The sequence below is a fragment of the Pyxicephalus adspersus genome, chromosome 10, assembly GCF_032062135.1.
Source record: "Pyxicephalus adspersus chromosome 10, UCB_Pads_2.0, whole genome shotgun sequence".
NCBI lineage: Eukaryota > Metazoa > Chordata > Amphibia > Anura > Pyxicephalidae > Pyxicephalus > Pyxicephalus adspersus.
In genome coordinates this window covers 54,382,838-54,404,820 of record NC_092867.1, presented here as the reverse complement: position 1 = coordinate 54,404,820, position 21,983 = coordinate 54,382,838, and the positions used below count along the sequence as shown (strand labels likewise).

General features: G+C 38.6%; 1 protein-coding gene across 1 annotated transcript in view; it reads left to right on the top strand.

Annotated features, from left to right (window-relative positions):
• Nucleotides 1–479: 479 nt before the first annotated feature.
• The window catches only part of LOC140338873 (phospholipid-transporting ATPase IK-like), a gene marked incomplete in the record, with an annotated part of 64,975 nt that continues 43,471 nt past the window's right edge, over nucleotides 480–21,983 (top strand). Inside the window, 6 exon segments of the mRNA XM_072423194.1 lie at nucleotides 480–505; nucleotides 3,090–3,112; nucleotides 14,494–14,585; nucleotides 15,152–15,265; nucleotides 17,806–17,904; nucleotides 19,984–20,045. Of these exon segments, the coding sequence (XP_072279295.1) occupies nucleotides 480–505; nucleotides 3,090–3,112; nucleotides 14,494–14,585; nucleotides 15,152–15,265; nucleotides 17,806–17,904; nucleotides 19,984–20,045 (416 nt within the window).

Sequence of the window (21,983 nt, the reverse complement as noted above, 5' to 3'; positions counted from 1 at the left end):
TGTCTACAATGTGAAGGGAATTCCCTTCTAATGCAGTTGTCATCGGAGTTTTTTAGGTTGGAATATTTACCCTCACGGGGTCTAATTTTTGGATGTGCTCTGTAAAAGGTACATTTATTTAATGGGAACAGGTAAAGGTATTAAAAAATGACAGGGGTACTATTCGACTACCTACTTTATCCAAAAGTTCTGGCTATACGTACACTTTATTTACTTCCACTCACTTCCTGAACTCTGCAGATCAACCAGAGCAGTTTTTACATTTCAGTATGGGTCTATTGATTCAATGAAATTCTTTCATCATATAGGTGTTTTCACACCTAAAAACCTAGAAAGCTGTCACTGGGCATCTGATAATTCGCAGAAGAAGCCAGCAACCTTGTTAATTATTTCTAACCATGTGATCACTACAATAAAAGTGTAAAGAACTAAGTTTTATTTTATGTGGGCTAGACTGGGTTTCTTAAATATTTGTCAAAATGGCAGTTCTTGTAGGGTGTTCATGGTATGCATAAGGGCTGTGGAGTCCGAAGCATCTATTAGGTACCAAAGGTCAGAGTCTGCAAAAATGGTTACAAATAGTAAACAGGCAACTAGGTCATGGGTGACCCAGGTCGATTGATGCATGCATTTTAAACTAGTCCAGCTGGTCTCATTCAACAAAAAGCCGCACAGCCGTGTACAATACTTTGTCCAATTTTGGACCAAAATGTGTGCAATGCAACACCATGTCATTATTTGAATTTATTTTTGTACATTTTGATTTTATACCTTGGCATGACTTGTATACTCTTTATATATCAAATGTATATATATTTTCTGTTAATCTAGTCTAAGTCTTAATATCCCCTGAGGAAGCCAGAGGGTAAAACATGTTGGAAAATAAGACATTTTTTATGAAATTCGTACACGAACCACCTATGGTATATTTTGTTGCTCTTAAATCATTATTGTTAACATAGAAACATTGGCCTGGTGTAATGCGCCTGGGCACACAAACCACGACCAACTCCAGATACCCTTGAATCAGGCTTTATTCAATATCATACAGCACAGCAAGGGTTAAGTCCAATAAAGCGAAGTACAGGAGGATAAGGCAAATGCAGGTCAAGAACAATAACACGCGCACCTCTTCCCACAGTACCCCTAGGACGTGCACTACTTTGCACTTGCACAGTGCTGGGAGCAGGAACCACATTCAAAGGGATGCAAGGGCTGCTGCCTGGCTGATCAGTAATTAGTCCAGGGCGGATCCCTCCGCCTGCAGAGACAGACAAGCTGTGAGCAGAAGAGCAGCCTTGGTTATTATGCTGCTTGCTACTGAGGGGTCTCCCTCTGTGGCTGGGTACCCCAGGGACACCGCAGGCTCGCAGGGCGGGTAAGTTCCTTACACCTGGTTTATTAAAGCTCTCCAAGGCTGAAGAGATTACACTTCCATCAGTGAAGTTGGGTAATCCAGCAAATTTAGAATGGATCTGGTCCATGATTGAAAACATTTGCTAAAAAATAGCAAATTACTTTTAAGAAATCCATTTAAGGTTTGCTGGATAACCTAGCCTCACTGATGAAAGTGTATTCTCCCCAGCCTTGCGGAGCTTTAATAAATCAGACCCATTGTGTTAATTGAGCATCTGTGATTATGTGAAAGATTTAGTATGTATTATGTATTTGCCATAAAAAAGCAGCTTCTTTCTCTCCTTTTACTTTATATTTTGAATAGGCTTGGCAGATCTATCACATGTTTGAGTTTGACATTTTTACATATACATCCCTAATATATATATTTTATATATATAAATCCCTAATATATTTCTTACATATTCAAATACAGAACTGTAATAAATATATATATATATATATATATATATACAAAGCATGGCAAATATATTTTTTTAATGTTATACTAAGACATTAAGAAACAAAGTGAATATTAAATAAAAAAAATTATCAAAAAAACTAAGGGGAGAAAGGGATGGATTATATTAGGAGTTAGTTTGGGGTTAATTGGAGCACAGTTTATTTTATTTTGTTTATGCAATGTTATTATAACTGACATTATATGCAGATGAAAGTAATTACAGTAATCACGACGTAGCAAAAAAATAGTTATTAGGATAAAGTCTGCAGGTTGAGTTCACTAATATTGGGTGTTCACCGGTCACAAAGTTTGCCAATAAATTAAAAGATTTATAACCAGCAGGCCTCTCTGTTTTAAATATAATGATCATAATATCGGAATAAAAGTAGGTGTATTTGTGCCATCATAAAATAGGAGGAGACCACTACATACTGAGTAGAAAAATAGGTCTGTGTAAATAAAATATCCTGTTATGTATAAAGTTTTCATAATACTGCATAGAGGGTTCTCTTTACAGGTCAACCTGTGCCTTTAGTAAAAAATAACTTTTGTTAGCAACTGTAACAAAGGCAGGAGCATTGAGTAAGTATGGCAATCTGATTACTGGGGTAGGGGTAGGAGGATGGATTGGGGTTACAAAGATATGTTTACTTTGCCCTGAAATGTGGCACTGCATGGTGTCTTTTAGCCAAGCTGGTGTCAATGGTAAGTTGACAATTATTCACGACAACTTCTGAGGTATAGTAAAAGAATCAAGGTTTTTTTCACGCGTGGGGAATTCACAACAGACAAGGCAATAGAGGTTGGGACTGTCCCTTCCTCTGTCTATGAGAGTCTCTGAAAACTTTAGCCAAAGTCTATATTTTATCTACTTCAGTTTCTTGCGTCACTGGTCATCCAATTCTGGGCTGGTCTTTTCTTTTATTTGCCTGGAGAAAAAGCGAGATGTTGTATTGTTTTTTACTGCCGCTGTACATTCCACTTCTAATTGGGTTTCTTGGGGGGTTACAGTTTCCATGGTCTCCTTATCTGCTGGCAGTTTCTATGGTCTTCTTATATTTTATATACATTCATACTGGTAATGAAGGTCCAGGTTTAAAAATAAAAAAAAATATTTAAAGACTAACAACCAACATACAACATATTCCAATATAGTGAAAGTAGGGTGAAATACATTTGTAATGTCAAAAACAAATAGTACCCATAACATGTTTTTGTTTTGTCTTTCTAGGATGACCAATAAAACTACTGCAGGTATGTCCTATTTTTGCACTTATATACATTTAGTCTCTTCAGTATTGGGATAAATGATTTTGCTAATGAAAGCAACTGGTTAGCTATCACAGTATAGGAAAAAAAATCTTCTATATTAAACTGGCCATACAAGAGTGGGTAATGGATAATAAAACATTATACCCTGATGCCAAGTACAATAGGTGATAAATGAACAACACTGCAGGAGACTAACATGCCATCCCATCTGAGACAGGTCTGGGCTTTTGTTACATTTTCTTACATTAGCAACTCACTCCTAATGGGCAAAGTAACCATCCCTTTTCATACAGCAGGTCCCTGTATGCTCGCCTTGCCAGCTATGTTGACAGTCAGTGGGAGTCTTGGTGTCACTTTCGTAATATTATGACATTGCTCAGACATTGCATATAAAGACACAATTTAATGATCAGGTTTAAACAGACCCTAAATTGAAAAATGAACCAAGGTTAACTAAAAACAACCAAGAACAAAGTTTTCAGCTAGCTTTGACAAAGAGACTGTTTAACTTGGACTATGGTGTCAATATTGGTGGACTTCTTAATTTCTAAAGATACATTTTCACCTTTAAGTGTTACGTGTGTTACCATTCTTTTTAACTGCTAGATGTTTTTAAAGCTAAGAATTCATACAACTCTGTAATAAGCTCAATAGTCTGAAAAGATATTTTGGTACCTAGTAAGGGGCTTTTTACATACCAATACAATATATCTGTTAAAAATGTTTTTACTTTATTGCCAAATTAACAATAAATACATATTTACAAAAACAATTTTTGACCTATTGCTACATGAAAGAAAGGTTCTTAGGTGATCCATGTTAGGTGGTCAGAGGTTTGGCTGGACGCAATGAGGAAGTCTTTTGAACTTAGCACCTGTTATTTTGAGTGGCATTCCTATCCCTTTAAAAATGTATATGAAAAAAGAATTACATTGACTTTGAGTTGCTGAGTTGCTGAGTGACACTGTTCTGCCATAATTAGTTATTTGGGAATACTTTCTCCCAGAATCTTCCTCCATTTGGCACCACTCATATCACCACACTTTTCCTTGGGTATTGTATCATATGGTTTCATTAAAGATTGCAGTTTGTTTGATCCAAGCAACACTTTGAACATGATCTGACGAAGCAGACTTTGTTCTGCAAAATCTTTGCTGTGCTTGCTCTTTAACAAATATGGTTGTTGTATGTTTTTATATTTAAGTTTTACACTACACCAAGTGTGTGGTGGGAATAAACTGTTGTGTTAGCCCTGCGGGTCGTGCCAGAGCCGTTGCTCCTAATTGCAGGCACGGGTGCCGGGTCCTATCTTTCAGGTAGAGTAACCTCAGTACCTGTGTTCCATGCCAGAGTTTCCTTCCTGCTGGAGACTTGCACTGGTGTTTGAGCTGGCATGGGTGTGTCTCTCTTCATCTATGAGGCAACACATACACGCTGTCCGTTTCCACAGCCTATGGCTGGATCTCTACTGGTATTTAAAGGCACCTCCTACTACAGGAAGTTGCCTGAGCAAGCTCATGGTTTTAGCTTGTCTAACTCCTAGTCTAAAGGTGCTTCTTCTGTTTGCTTTACTGTGTACCGGACCTTGTTTACTGAACCCTTGGACTTTTGCCTGATTGCCGCCTGACCCTGATCTCGGATTATGTTTATGGACTTTTGCTTAATTGCCGCCTGACCCTGACCTTGGATTATGTTTATGGACTTTTGCCTAATTGCCGCCTCCCTCTTGGCCACGCAAGCCCCCTCGGTGCTTGTTCCGAGTACCCTGACCCCTCTGGTCAGCTGCCACTGACACGGGATCGCTCTGGAGTGGCACCTGGCAGCTACCCTGCGGCCCAAGCCTATCCTCACCATCAGAGGCTCTAGTGAAGACCAGGTAGCGGCTTAGTTACGCCCCTCCGAAGCATACCCAGTCAGTGGTACAGTGGGTCCACACCCGTGTGCATTACATGTGGTGGTTCTATAAATATTTTCCTTGCTTATGTATGCAAAGAATAATACATCCATCAAGCAAATTGTTTTTGTAAAATATGTATTTATTGTTATTATGGAAATAAAAAAAAACATTTTTAATAGATATATTGTATTGGTATGTAAAAAGTCCTTTTCTTGGTGGCAAAAGTTTTATTAAATTTCAGTTTTTTGAGGTACATACATCAGTTATCCACTTCCCCTTTCCCTGTCCAAGATGAAAATTTAGGGGGACATGTAAGAGAAATTGCAGCAATGAAAAATCAGGTCTTCTCCCCCTGTAAATCCCAGAAATGTAGGCACACAACTGTCTTATGTTTAGACAAATTACCATGTTGATATTGGGTTGATGTGCTGATATCACACCTAAGATGAAGCCAATGATTTTTAATTGATCACTAGTCATTTGGATCATTTAAAGATGGAGCTATAGCTGTCATAAAGCTATTTGTGGCTGTTTAAATATCTAGAAGAAATGCTTGTTCTCAAAACTTGCTCATCTCATTTCCCGTCTGGACTACTGTAACATCCTCCTCTGTGGTATTCCGCTAACCCGACTCTCTCCTCCACAATCTGTTATGAATGCTGCAGCCAGACATATCATCCTTCCCACCACTGCTCTTCTGCTGCCTCTCTTTGTAGTTCTCTTCATTGGCTTCCATTTCAACCTTTATGACCTGATAGAAAAATACACCCCTAGCTGCTCCAATAGTAGGACCTCCAATGGCCTACAAATCACCTCCTCTTCCAAACCCTCATCACAAGGATGGCTCCAAGACTTTTGCAGAGATACTCGGACTCTCTGGAATGGTCTTCCGCATACCTTTTGGCTTACTCCTACCTTCTACTCCTTTTAAAAAAAGCACTTTAAACCGATTTTTTCAAACTTGCCTGTCCGTCTTCTTCTGTCTCTTAAAACCCTCACTACTCACCCACCAATCCATATCTCCCTCCTATTGTATGCTGCTTCCCCACCTCTTAGATTGTAAGCTCTTTCGGGCAGGGTCCTCTTCTCCTACTGTGCACTGTCATTTGCAACCCCTATTTAATGTACAGCTGCATAACATTTTGCTATATAAATCCTGCTTATTATTAATAATAATGATCAAAATTCGTGTGTATAATGAGGATTTTTCAGGTGCTTACCACAGGTTAAAGATAAAAGTAATAAAAAAAATAATATTTTATTATGTATCACTTTAAAAACATGTCACAAAAACTTGTGTTAATACATATACCCTGATATACAGTCCATGTGTAACATTATTGTGGATCAGTTTGCGTTCTAGAGTTCTTGACACGTTTCACCTGTAGGCTTCCTCAGGAGGACATAACCTTTTGAGCACATCGAATGTATATCTATGTTTTAAAGCAAAAAAGTATATTTACAATAATATCATTGTAATTGATTGTGATATTATTTAAAATGGGACCCAGGAGACAAAGGGTTGCACAAGTATTTCAATGTATCAGCTCCACCTAACCACTAAGAGAGATCAATTATGTTTCACCCATTAAATTAATATATATAGCAAGTAACGACAAATAACCTATTGATAAAGTTGCTGTGACCCCTCAATGTCTATTAACACCACATTTTTACTCTCACCAGAGTGTAAGCATAACAAGACAAGGTTTAACCAGTGACTTTTTCCTCTGAATTGAAGCTGGCACAAAACACTAGCCATGATCACCTATAAATAGGATTAATTGCATGATTGAATCAAATGTATACATACCACTAAGTCTCCTAAATACATGCCAGTATCCACATCAAACCACAAAACATGGAATACTAGCACTGGCCACTTGTATGTAGAGTTAATTGCGTACGCCAATCAATTACATAGATGGCACCAAATCTCTCAGTATTACTTCAAAAGTCAATGTTGCTGATATCACATATCCCAAATGCCAGCATCAATCACCAATGATATTAATGTCATAATCAATCAAATGTGTCCTGTACAGAAAAAATATTTTACTTTAAAACCCAGGGCTTACCTTAGTAGTTTTCTGTGTAATCTTATCAGGATAACAGCCTCCTTAATCCTGCCTACAGTTTAACTCTTCAGGTCCCTCTTCTCCTTGATAGGTACATAGAAGGTCAGGTTGAAAAAAGTCCATTAAGTTCAACCTCAAGGAAAATAAACATATCCAAGATATGCTGAGCTGAGCTCCTCCATTCCTTTTATTAGTTTAGTTGCCCTTCTCTGCACTCTCTCCAATTCCACAATGTCCTTTTTGTGAACTGGTGCCCAAAACTGGACTGCATATTCCAGATGTGGTCTGACCAATGCTTTGTACTGGGGCAGGATTATGTCTCCATCTCTGCAGTCTATTCCTCTTTTAATACAAGAAATTACTTTACTAGCTTTAGATATTGCAGCTTGGCATTGCCTGCTGTTATTAGGTTTATGATCTACCAGAACCCCCAGATCTCTGACCCCCCCCCAACTGTATTCCCCGTACTCAGTATGAAGCATATATGTTGTTAGCCCCCAAGTGCATACCTTTAAATTTATTTATAATAAATGTCATTTGCAACTTGGCTTCCTAATCAAACAGTATATCCAGGTCTGCTTGTAGATTATAGACATCCTGTATGGACTTAATTCCATTACATAGTTTGGTGTCATCTGCAAACACAGAAATGGTACTTTTAATCCCAAACTCTATATCATTTATAAAGATGTTAAACGGTAAAGGTCCCAACACTGAACCCTGGGGTACAACACTAATAACCTTAGACCATCCAAGTATGAATCATTAGTCACTACTCTCTGGATGTGGTCCTTAAGCCAGTTCTCTATCCCTTTACAGATTGTTTTTTTGAAACCTATTGACTCTAACTTGCATATTAACCGTCTGTGGGGTACAGTGTCAAATGCTTTGGAAAAGTCCAAGTACTCTATATCAACTGCTATTCCACTGTCTACCTGTTTACTTACTTATAAATAATATTATTTTCTAGCAGAAACTCCTCTATGTGGTTCTTTATCAAACTCTCCAGGGCCTTTCCAACTATGGATGTTAAATGAACCGGTCTGTAGTTACCTGGTAATGACTTTGCTCCCTTTTTGAAAATAGAAACCACATTGGCCTTACGCCAATCCCTTGGTACCATGCCAGTGATTAAAGAGTCTCTAAAAATTAGAAATATTGGCTTTGAAAACACTGAGCTCAGCTCTTTGATGACACGTGGATGTAATCCATCAGGTCCCGGTGCTTTGTCAACCTTAATTTTGCCCAACTTTTTCTCAATCATATCAATTTTGAGCCATTGTGAACTGTTTAAGGCAGTGACATTGCTATTTTGAAGTTGGACCTGAGCTCTGACATTTTCCTTTATGTACACAGAGCTAAAAAAAAAGTGTTTAGTAAATCCGCCTTTCTTTATCCTCATTTACCAACCCAGAAACATCCTTTAAGGGGCCTTCATGCTCAGATCTGATCATTTTGCTATAACAATATTTATTAACATTTTTGGGGTTTGCCTTCATTTCCTTTGCAATCTGTCTTTCATTTTGAAGTTTATGCACATTTTATCTTCTTTTCACATCTTTTGTTATATTCTTAATAGTTTTCAAATGATGAAGGTGATCCTTTATTTTTGTATTTTTGGAATGCCCTTCTTTATGGCTTTTTTAACATCAGCTGTGAGCCACATAGGTTTTAATTTTAACCTCTTAAACTTATTACCGATTAGAATATATTTTTCAGTACGTGTGTGTAGAACAGACTTGAAACGTTCCCATTTCTGTTCTGGGGACAATATTGTCCCCCAGTCCAAGTCACAGAGAGCTGCCCTTATTAGTTTAAAATGTTTTTATCTTTCCTGTTTTACTTCCTTTTTACAGCTTACATTAAATAAAATCATAATATGGTCACTGCTACCCAGATTCTCTTTTATATGCACATTGGTTATAAGCTCTGCATTGTTAAAAAAGTACTAGGTCCAGCCCCAGTTTCTAGTTGGGGCAATGTCAGGGTAGTTGAAATCTCCCATGATTAAAACCTTTCCAGTTTTTGCTGCTTTTTCTGCCTGTGCTAGTAGTTGATTCTTTATTTCTTCCTTAGCACTAGGGGGGCTAAAGCAGACTCCAATATTTATTTGTGTGTTATTCATTGCTAGCTCCATCAGCAATTTCTTCTTTCACATTCACTTTCATATCACTTTTCACATACAGACAGAAACCACCACCCTTTCGTCTTTACGAAAGAGAGTATGACCAGGATGGACGTTTTCGGGTGAAAACCGTTGAGAATTTCCTGGGATCCTTTTGTTCAAAAAATTTCCTAAATTTGAAAAGAAACTCCAATTTATGGGCATTCCTTAAAGCAGTTAGTCTCCAGATAGAACAATTAGAAATAAGTAGAAACAGAGGGAGGAATATAAATGAACAGCAAAAAAGAGTGATAAAGGAATTAATGAGCAACCCTAACATAGTAATCAAGCCCGCTGATAAAGGGGGAAATGTGGTTGTCATGGAGTCTGATTTATAAAAGGAGATGTGCTTAAAAATATTAAATAATCATGAGTGGTATAAACAAATTAATGCAACGCAGGTGAAGTGTTACTGTGATGAGTAATATGCATCTATTTCAAACACATAAAATGTCAGATATCATTAATCAAAAAGTATATAATTTCCTGGATGTCAAATATCCAAAACTTCTTACCTTTTATAGCTTACCAAAACATTACAAAAATGTAAGGGGCCCTCCAGGTAGGGCATTGTATCGGTAATTGGCTGTATCTCGGAAAAAGCAAGAGAATTAGCAGATAACTATTTAGGGAAACGTGTATGGCCTTCCGTTGTATCTGAAAGATACCAAGTAACCAAAACAGGATCAGTTGATCTATAGAAAAGCCTTAAAAATTGCCTTATAGGGCTATTACGTCCCACTTAACATAAGTAGAATTATTTAGAATGTACAGAGAAAAAGGGACTTTGAAGGCACATAAATAAAATCATTAATTTGTCTTTATTTCTGATATTTTAAAAACCAAACCGTAAAAACAGGTTTTTGCAATTGTCAATACTGTTAGCACTGCAGGTCGTGCTGGCGCCGCTGCTCCTAATTGCAGGCACGGGCGCCGGGTCCTATCTTTCAGGTAGAGTAACCCCCTACCTGTGTTCCATGCCAGATTTTCTTTCCTGCTGGAGACTTGCTCTGGTGTTTGAGCTGGCATGGGTGTGTCTCTCTTAATCTATGAGGTAACACATACACGCCCTCTGTTTTCTACAGCCTATGGCTTGATCTCTGCAGGTATTTAAAGGCACCTCCTACTACAGGAAGTTGCCTGAGCAATCTCAAGGTTTTACCCTGTTTAAATCCCAGTGCCAAGGTGTTTCCTCTGTTTGCTTTACTGTGTACCGGACCTTGTTTCTTACCCTTGGACTTTGCTTGTTTGCTGCCTGACCCTGAGTTCGGATTACGTTTTTGGACCTTTCCCTGATTGCCGGCTGACCCTGACCTACCATAGGGCAGACACATCAACCTTCTAACAATTGGGAGGCCCATAATATAGATGAACAAACTTCTCAGGTTGACTCATCAGTCCTTGTACTCTCTACAGCAGAGGTCAGCAAACTTTGGCCTTTAGGCCAGATACGGCCTAGCCAGGTCCGTTCTGGCCTAATGCCCCCAAGTTTTTTAATGGTTGATCTGGCCTAATCCCGGCGGGCAGGGGTCGGCAACCCCTTTTGAGCTCCCTTGTTGTGGCTCCCTTCCCTATTTACCACGGCCGGCGTTAACACTTCCGCCACAGGTGTAAGGGGACACTCTCTAACCTCTGTATGAATTGAGGAGGAGAGGGATTTCCCTTCAGGGGTGTTCCTGGTGTGGGGAGGAGCCATCAGGGCGAGACTCGAGAGAGTCCCGTGTCCCACATGTTCCTGGGTGCTTACACAGGACTAGATGCAAAAGCAGTAACAGAGAGCCAGGAAAACAGAAGTAAAGTAAAGTTAAAAGTAAGTTATATCAACTAATGATGCATAATTTATTAGATGATTAATATATGATTAGTAACTAATCATATATTAATGATTAGTTACTAATCATATATTATTTTTTTTTATAAATTATTATTACTACACAATATTTATATTGCGCCATCATATTACGCAGCACTGTACAAAGTCGATAGTTATGTAACTAACTGTCCCTCAAAGGGACAGTTTCTTGGCCACGCAAGCCCCTCTCGGTGCTTGCACCGGGTATCCTGACTCCTGTGGTCAGCTGCCACTGGCCTGGGGATTGCTCTGGAGTAGCACCTGGCAGCTACCCTGCAGCCCAAGCCTATCCTCACCATCAGAGGCTCTAGTGAAGACCTGGTAGCGGCTTAGTTACGCCCCTCTGGAGCATACCCAGTCAGTGACACAGTGGGTCCACACCCGCTTGCATAACATATACATAAGAAAATGCAATTCCAAAATCCACATAACTAGTATCCTTTTGTTTTAAATATACATAGTTAGAATTCACAATTTCCATAAATCGTTACATAGTCTCAAAACATTGATCAAATATTGACGCATTTCGCGGTCAAATACAGCTTTTTGAGGATGGTAACGTTGGGAGACCTACAATTTAAAAATACAACATAGTATAGGATATATTCAACCAAAATAGAATCCAATGTTTCAACATCTGTTGTTACATCTATGAATACTCACTGACAATAATACAGGTGATGGGAACACCAAATTGTGCCACAATTGGAAAGAGATATTTATCCTTGGTTTTACCATCACCTGTATTATTTTCAGTGAGTATTCATAGATGTAACAACAAATGTTGAAACATTCTATTTTGGTTGGATTATTTTTATATTATCAAAAGAGGGGGATGGCTTGGTTGAGAGGAAGTGGGGGGAAAACTCTCTTTGCTATTGTTCATTGTTGTTTATTTGTATTTGTATTTGCTGTTGTAATTATGATTGTGACCTATGCAGACACATATCTGCATCTATCGAAAAATAATTGATAATATGCACATGTTTGGATATATAGTAAACTGGTACAAGGTAATATATTGTATTGTACAAACTAATGCATGGTATGTCACACACAGAGAGACAGGACCATTATGGGGCGCTATAGCTTGTAAGGGGGTGATGTGAGCCCCGAGAAGGGCCAAGGCGCAGAGTCTAAGCAGTAACCATGTTTTCTCCAGAGCCTCTGATGGTGAGGATGTTGCACCGCTGCCTACTGCCAGGTTGCGGTCCTTGGGCACATCAAGGTGGGCAAAACAGTATCAAATCACAAAGCAGAAGGATAGTCAAGGAAAGCCAGGGTCAAGGCAGACAACAAGCAAGAGATGTCAGGTCATTTGCCAGGGATCCAGGGGACAGACGCTAGTGTCACAGGGGCCATTGTGGGCACAGTGAACAGAGGAGACACTGGAAGCAACAGGAGGCACAGGTGGCTCAGGAATATCCACAGACAGACAGGAACACTGGAACAGCACAGGGAAGTTGGCTGGTAACCAACAGACTAGACAACGAGGGGTTAACACAGGAGCTGGACAGAGGTAACACTGAATTAGGCATCAGGTGAACAAGAACTAGATGGCAGAACTAGGGGCTCGGCACAATAGAGACATGTTGCACGGACACAGAGTGCAGTGTGTGAGCTAGCTAAAAAGCCAGGGCTGGTCAAGAGGCTACTTATTTGATCATCCAGCGGATTGGATGGAATTAATAAAGCTTGGAAACAGAGGCACGCCAAGCATCAGAACTGCGCGCATGCACAGTAGAGAGGCGTTTAGAGGGGATAACCGTAAGTTACCTTTTATGCAATTTTCATTCAAGAACAACATAACTAAAGTACATATTCATGTAAATAAATTTTTTGGTTCCCCTTTTGATACTGAAATAGGAGTGGTGACTAAAAAACAGCTCCTTGTGCTCTTTCAGCCCTCTAGACACTCCCCAGTGCTGACTGGCTTGTCAAGTCCTTTAAGACATTTGTGCTACATCACAGCCGGTGTTGCTGTAATCACCAATGTGCACTTCCGGTCCAAGGACCTGAAGTCACGAACCAGGCACGCAGTGCGTAACCTGTGTAATGGGGGGAGGTTCTCCCTATAGGTAGGGTGAATCTTTGGACTGTGGTATGTCTGGGCGGATTAATCTCAACAATCGGTTTCCAAACCGAGTGTTGAGGAATTGAACATGGCTCAATTGAACCATGGATCACTAGGAGCATGGTGTCCCACGTGTTTCTGGGTTTTCACCCAGAAACCTCCATCAAGGAACGCAGATGGGCACCACATGGGGTACCATAATTAGTCCTATATATAAGGGGGACCTGAAGAGATAAACTTGTAGGAACAAGGAGGCTGTTACCCTGATAATTTTACACAGAAAATTACCAAGGTAAGCCCTGGGTTTTAAGTATTAGCTTATGTACAAGACACTTTTGATTGATTATGACATTATTATGGTTGGTAATTGATGCTGGGCATTTGGGATATGTGATATCAGCAACAGTGACTTTTGAAGTAATACTGAGAGATTTGGTGCTATCTAAATAACAGGTTTGAGTATGCAATTAACTCCATATTCAAGTTGCCAGTGCTAGTATTCCACTTTTGTGGTTTGATATGGATGCTTAAGGAGATAATAATGTGATATTTGCAATAGTTTAATTAAGAAACTTGGTGGTATTTATACATTTCATTCAATCATGCAATTAATTTCATTTTTAGGTGATCAGTGCTAGTGTTTTGTGCCAGCTTGAATTCAGAAGAAAAAGTTACTGGTTAAACCTTGTCTTGCTATGCTTACACTGTGGTGAGAGTAAAAATGTGGTGTTAATAGACATTGAGGGGTCATAGCACTTACAACTGCATCAATAGGTTATTTGTCATTATTTGCTATATATATTCCTTTATTGGGTGAAACATAATTGATCTCTCCTGGTGGTTATGTGGAGCTGATACATTGAAGTACTTGAAGAAGTAAGTGCAACTCCTTGTCTCCTGGGTCACATTTAAATAATATCACTATCTATTACAATGATAATATTGTAAATATAGTTTTTTGCTTAAAAACATAGATATACATTTGATGTGCTTGAAACGGTATGTCCTTCTGATGAAGCCTACAGGTGAAATGTGCCAGGAACTCTAGAATGCAAACTGAGCAATTTTTTGTGACATGTTCTTAAAGTGATACATAATAAATTATTTTATTTTTATTACTTTAATCTTTAATAATCTGTGGCAAGCACATGAAAAATTCTCATTATACACAGGATTTAATTTAAATTTGGATTTAAATGCATATGAGTAGGATGTGGTGCTGAATCAAATGTTCTCCCACTAAAACTATCCATTTGGATAATAGTAATAACAACAAGTAACTGTAATATTTTTTGTAGATTACAACTGGGAAGTGAAAGCCAATGACAACCATTACCATGAAAAAATCAAGCAGGGAGGATTCCTTTGCTTCCGAAAGAAGAAATATTGTGTAAGCAGAAAGTGTGTGTGGAAAGGGGGTACTGGAGAAGTCAAACTTTATGTTTTAGTGGTTCAGACCAATGCATTGCATGGGGGTGTGCTTAGCGAAAACAGGACATGTTGAATTTTTGTCACAGAACATTCCATGTACTACATATAAAAACATTGTACTATCTAACAATGTGCTAATTCTTTTCCATTTTTCTGGTGGTTCAGGGACATTCAGGCTGAAGGAAGGCCTAGATGATGCTGGATGCAGGAAGTGAAGCAAGCTCTATTTTACTTGCTGCAGTCTCTAATGCAAATTGTGAGAAACCTAAAATGTGCAATAAGTGATTTTTGCACAGAAGAGGAGACTGTACAATTGTGCACAAATTAGGGGAGGCGAGAGGTCAGATTGAATTGATTTGTTTGATTTTGCCATTGGTTTTATTTGTCTTTGCTGAAAAGTGTTTAATACCCAATAAACACCTTTCATCTCCAGCAAAAAAAAATATTTAACAATTATATAAACTTGCCTATACAAATATTTCAAAAAATGATGTATCACTTGGACTTGTTCTCTTTCTTTTAAAGGACAACAGAATAAAAACATCAAAGTACAACATCTTTACATTCATTCCGCTGAACTTGTATGAGCAGTACCACAAGGCCCAAGTAATCTATTTCACCTTTGTATTAATTCTTCAGGTAAGGTCTTTTCACCTTTAGGACCCTCTTTTTTATGGGTATGAATGATGTGCCAACTGATGGAAGCCCACCAGTGTCTGGGTATACATTGAATGTCAGATCAAATCCCATGTGCATGTTACAAATATTTGGTAATATGTTTATGTCTGAATCCATGTGTTGTCTTTCTGGGACAAATGATTTTTATGCCAATCTTGAGTTCAGTTCCAAATTTAGATTAGTGTTGTTAGCTGTTGCCCATGGAAATGTGCATACTTTTAACTTCACTGTGTACCTACAAAATTGTACATAATACCTCTGGCATTCCAGAAGAAGTAGTCATATTGACTGTGAAATGTGTAGAGCAGTATTTGTCAACCAGTGTTCCATGGAGTCCTAGGGTTCCTCTAAAGGTTGCAATGGGTTTTTTTGAGCAATGAGCAATTTGTACCTTTCAGGTCAGTTTAAGTGCCACCAATGATCTTTTTGGCTTACTTTAGGGGTGACACTCTTCCCAATGGCCAGCAATGTAATAGACATTCTTTTCATTGACCAACCAGCTAATGTACTGGCCATTTCATAAATATTGACAGGGGTTCCCGGAGATCTGAAAGTTATTTCAACACTGAAGAAAGGCTGGTGTGATGGCGAGTATCATCCCTACCACAGATATATTTTGTTTCAGAACATAGGAGATGTTGATTAGTGACAATACAAATCGATGTTCTGGTGGCAGAGGCTGTGAGATAAAAATTGGGTTGCAAGACTGTGAAGTCTGGTTATAAGTAATTGTTTATATGTATTTTTTTGGGGGGAGTGGGGGGGGGGCTGTGATAGAAGATCCACAAATACTATTATAGACTAATTACTGACTTACAAATACTATTATATACTGGTCAATGATATTCTGCTGGAAAGATGCGGTATTGTATTTCATAGTAATTAAGTGAGAATTGTGATATTGGGGATAACATTAATGTCTGATCTCCTCTTAACAGTCTTAACAGGCCAGGGTCATAAATCTACCCTTATCAGATATCTCTGTATCTGACAACCAGCATCCTTCCAGACCCTCTAGTTTACAAAACCCAGTGTAAAAGTTGGATGATTTGTAACTTTATCAGTGAGCATTTTGAGAGCAAGAACTCGTCTCCTAGGCCTCAGGAAAGCCAGGAAACCATAGCCTGTTCTGGTGAACAATAAGTCCCAGACATTCCTAGTTTGGTCTTTGTGAACTCCATATATTGTGCTGATGATTATTCTGGGGGTTGGCATTTCATAAAACCTGTATTTATGAAATATTAAAAATGGCTAGAACAAGGGCATTTTGGACGTGTTCACAGAGCATCCTAATCAGACAGCCCCCACCCTGCTGTCATTGGATTGTTTTATTAGTCCCACCTCTGTGGTTGGCATAGAAAAAGCCATGTAAGCTTAGCAGAGGGAGCTCTCACTGATACCATCTTGTTGCTAAGGACAACAGTACTGACACATTGAGCACTGCAAACCAACTCTACCTAAGTATTATTTCACAGTTTTCCCTTTTTATTTTATGCTGTTGCTATAGTTCTGCTATTGTTCTGTTATTGTTCTTTGATTAGTTTTTTTTTTCTGTATTTGTTTATGCACTGTTTTTGTATGTTTTTACTTATTAAACACTATAAAAAGTATAAGCTAAATCTCTGAATACTAAAAATAGTGTAACTTGCTAACCCAAAAACGCTACTATAAACGTGATTTCTGAGACATCCCTGTCTGGAGTGGCAGTGGGTGACACAGACAGTATTAAAGAAGCAGAAGCATAACTGTGGTTGCCAAGGGTAAGGGTGCATGCACGTGGTGGCAGTCTACCTGTAATAGTGTGTTTGTCAAGGAGTAACAGAGTGGTTAACCGTGGCCCGTGACGGCCCTTTTTAGCCTGCTGGCACTTGGGCTGTTGCTGAGTGCTCTAGAAAGTCTATGCGTAGGGTAGTGGGCTGAGAGGACGTTCGTCACAAGGAGCTTTTTTTTGGTTCCTTATTTCAATTTTACCATAGAGATTTTGTGTTCACAATTTGACTTACACTCACAGAGAGGGACAGGTTCAATTGCAAATCCTTCTCTCTTCTTGCACATCTTAGCCTTCTCCTCTTGGGAATGTCTAATTTCTTGTGCTGGTCCCGCTCTTTCTCCCCTTCCCTTTCTCCCTACATAAATCTTTTTGAAGAACCAATGAAAGAGTGAAGAGGGGTGGACTATAGAGTATCACAGCTTTGAGTCTGCAGAAACTGTCCAGTACCAATCTTAAGGGGGGGGTATGAAAACCAAGAAGGTACTGTATTTACAAAAAAATGTCATACCTAAATGATTTTGTTGTTAAAACATATGGTTTGCATCTGTAATGGTGACTAATAGTAATGTTGGATTATACTATACCCATAGTTTCTCTTTTAAAATTTCTGGCTTTGTATAAAGTCACATTGCTGCTAATTTGCTGCTCTGTTTTACTCATACTACATAATTTTTATGTGCACACTCCTCCCAAAATCCTGTTATTTCTTTGTACTGTACATTTATTTCAGAGCATTCCAGAGATATCAACCTTGCCGGTATATTCTGTCACGGCTCCACTCATCTGTATTCTGGTAGCCAGAGCTATCAGGGATCTAATCACTGACATTGTAAGTTATTGGTTATTCAAATGAAAGAGGTAATAATAATGGATTGAGGAAAAGTATTTATTTTTGTGAGAGGTGTGTTTATATATACTTTATAATATTTATTATATATATTTAGGATTTTTATATTACCACAGGGTTTAGACAATGACAAAAGATTCATAAAGCACATGGGTACAGCAGAATGTGTTTACTTTTAGACTTCCAGATAGAACTTGGTTGTTGTGATTCTGTATACATTTCAGTTTGAGCTATTCGGGGTGCGAAGGTAAACATCTAAACTGAAGGTAAACATCCTAAACTGTTTGTTTTTTACCCAATAGTTTGGACTAACCCAATAATTTTCTGCCCTAGGTGTCACAAGAATGTGCAGAAATATACTGTATTTCAAATGCCTATTATGTATAAAACAAACAGACATTAGTAAAAACCTGACATAGGTGCCAGAATTTTCCTATTTGCCAAAACTGGAAAACATAATTTGGCTAGATTCCTACTTTGCGTTCTTTCCCATGTGGTATCCAATAAAGCCCAACAGCCAAAATATTGATACCCTCACTTTGTAGTCATCAGTGAGGCAGTGAGATGCTAAGCTGCCTAACTACAGTAGTCAAAAATTAAGCCACTATTTTTAAGCTATGCTTTCCAGAAGGGAGGCCTGCATCATAAATATCCCTGAACATAAAAAGAAGTGGTCCAGGGCACTTACGAAGAGGGGACTCCAAATGTACAGCATTCACGATTCCTGCACTCCTGCCAAGCTGTTATTTGGCATCATGGAAATAGTAGGGGCTCGAAAAAATTGTCCAATTCCTCCTACCCTAGGACCGACCCTGTTTAGCAGGTAACCTGCTTCGTATATACACACTGGCCATTTTTAGGTACACCGATTCAACTGTTTAACACATATATCGAATCAGCCAGTCACATGGAAGGAACTCACTTAATTTAGTTGTTGGTGCAAGGTGGGCTGGTCTAAGTATTTTTGAAACTGCTGATTTGCAAGGATTTTCATGCACACCCATCTCTAGGTTTACAGAGAATGGTTAAAAAAAGTATCCAGTATGCGGCAGTTTTCTGGGTGAAAATGCTTTTTTGATGCTAGAGGTCAGAAGAGAATTGCCAGAGAGTGGTTTGAGCTTGTAAAATGGTCATTTAACCATTTGTTACGGTTGAGGTATGCAGTAGAGCATCTCTGAATGCACAGTTCACTGAACCTTAAAGCAGATTGGCTGCAGCAGCAGAAGACTTCATCGGGTTCCACGCCTATCAGCTAGAAACAAACACCTGAGTCTACATGGTATCGATGAAATTGGACAAAAGAAGGTTGGAAAAACTTTACCTGGTCTGATGAGTCTTGATTTCTGCTGCATCATTTGGATAGTAGAGTCAGAATTTGGCATCAACAATATGAAAGCATGGATCCATCCTGCCTTCTATTAACAGTTCACACTGACAGTGTTGCTGGCATGGAATTTTCTTGGCACACTTGAGTGATTATGGTTTAAATACCACAATCTACATTAGTATTTTTGATGACCATGTCCATGCCTTTATGACTGCAGTGTACAGTTATTTAAGCAGCTATTTTAGGCTACTTCTGACAGCTACTTTAAGTAGGATAACACACTATGTCACAATTCAATCCTAAACTGGTTTATTGAACACAGTAATGGGTTCACTCTGATCAAATGGCCTCCACATTCACCAAATACCAATCCCAAACATAATTTTTGGGATATAGTGGAACCAGAGATTCACATTATGGATGTGGAGCTGACAAATCTGCAACAACTGTATATGATGCTATCAACATAGACCAAAATTCCTGAGGAATCTTTCCAGCACCTTCTTGAATCTACGCCTCAAAGAATCATGACAATTCTGTAAAGCAAAAAGGAATCCAATGAAGTACCAACAAGGTGTACCTAACAAAGTGGCCATTGAGTATATCTATTCAACTATGTATGTTTGGAATGTAGCTGGTCAGATATAGCATGCAAATTATTTTATCCTACTACTTGCACACTACTTAGACAGTTGATGAAATAAAAATTTTTTTAAACCCTAATTTTTTTACAGGCTCGTCACAGAAATGATAAGTTGGTTAACAATGCTCCTTGTGAAATACTAAAAGACAAAAGGTAAGATCGAAGTGGTGCCTCACAGAAACAGAGGACCTGTGAATTATAAGGGTGGTTTTACAGAAGTCATTTAAAAGAGTAAACCTTTTTATATATGTGAATATATTATCTAGTAATCTCTCTAACATATCTATCAATATCTTACCTCTACCATCTATAAATATGCAACAAGGACTTCTTAGTGCTCTGCTACCTAAATGTATATTTAGGTTGACAAAGGTGGGTAGGTGGCAGCCAGGTACAACACATCCCAGGAAGCTGTGCCTGAACCAGTTTTCTTGTGTGTGAATCTATTGGACAGGATCTCACAAGTTTAGACATGACTATGAACTTTGTAAACGCACAGTTTATTATGTTGGCGCTATATAAATACTGTGTAATAATACCAATATTCCTGCTTCAACTTGGGTCCTTTCTAGCTATCAGACATACTCTTCTTAACCAAATACCCTTAAAGTCACACATGGTAGAAAAAATCTGGTTGCCTTCAGTAGGTCTATAGATCTGCCTAACTTAAAGAATACATTCTTTTCACTTTGCTGCTCCTTTTTGAAAATAATAGTCTATTTTCCAACCTGTCTCCATCTCTTCTTGGCCTATGTCAACCCGCTTGTCTATAGTTGCCCCAAAACATTTTAAGTTGAAGGTGCCACTTGAGCAACTGGAGTCTACTCATCTTTTGTTTAAAAAAAGTTATAGGGAAGTCTGTATTTCAATAAACATAATTATAGCCTGAGGCTTTCACAGGAGCTATTAAGGTCATGTTCCCACGCCTTTTTTCACATGGAATGTGTATTTCTCTGTTCAATTTATGGTTAAATCTGTTTTTATTAAGTCATAATAAAAATACTACCGTGTTTCCCCGAAAATAAGACACTGTCTTATATTTTTTTGGGCTTCCAAAAACACACTAGGTCTTATTTTCAGGGTAGGTCTTATATACTTTTTTTAATGAAAAAAAACACCATATTCCCAAATTCCCCTTACAAATTCCCCTTCTGATCACTCTGTGCTTTTTTTCCACTGTTCGGCAGTTAGGACATGGAACAGCAGGTGGCGCTGTGACGGTTTCTTTCGCTCTGCTTTACAAACAGGAAAAGACACGATGCTGGCAGAGGAGAGAAGAGAGATGCTGCTGCAGCCAGAAACACACGCAGGATCGCGTATCAGGTGAGTATATTATTTTAATTTTTTTTTTTTAACACATTTTTAAGGGCTCACTAGAACAAGCCTGGTTACATGCACTTCAGCTTCTGACAGGCGAAGTGCATGTAATATCACTCCGCCTGTGACAGGAGCCGGAACTACAAGGAAAGCATCGGCTTGTGCGGCTGTGTGTTAGCCCACTGTGTGTACGCCCGCTGTCTCCCGCTCGGTGAGTACTGTTTTAATTTATGTTTGCTTTTATTTTTTTCTTTTTTTTTTTTTTCTTTTTCTACTAGGTCTTATTTTCGGGGTAGGTCTTATATTAGGGCAGGTTGGGGGAAAAGTGCTAGGTCTTATTTTCGGGGTAGGTCTTACTTTCGGGGAAACACGGTATGTACAAAATGTTTGAACTTTCACACATAAATACAATTATCAAGACACAATTAAATAACAGTTATGGATAAGGGAGTGGAAGGACATAGGAAGTCAAAAAGTACAAATTAAGTGATAAATATAAAATATAAAACACAGCTTATACAGAATCAATCTTTATACAGATGAAGACCAGACCGGAGCCCTCCTAGTTTTGCCAGGGAGGAAGGCTGAGAAGCCTGCATTGGGGGGGGGGGGGGCAATGTGTATGATGTATATGATAACCTCAATTATTATAAATTGTTATGATAAACTATCAAAACAAATCTATGCATTGGAAGCAGAACAATATCTCTGTAAACAAGCCCCAGGTATGGGTACTCCAAGTCTCTCCCAAACTCCTTGTACACGCTCTTACCA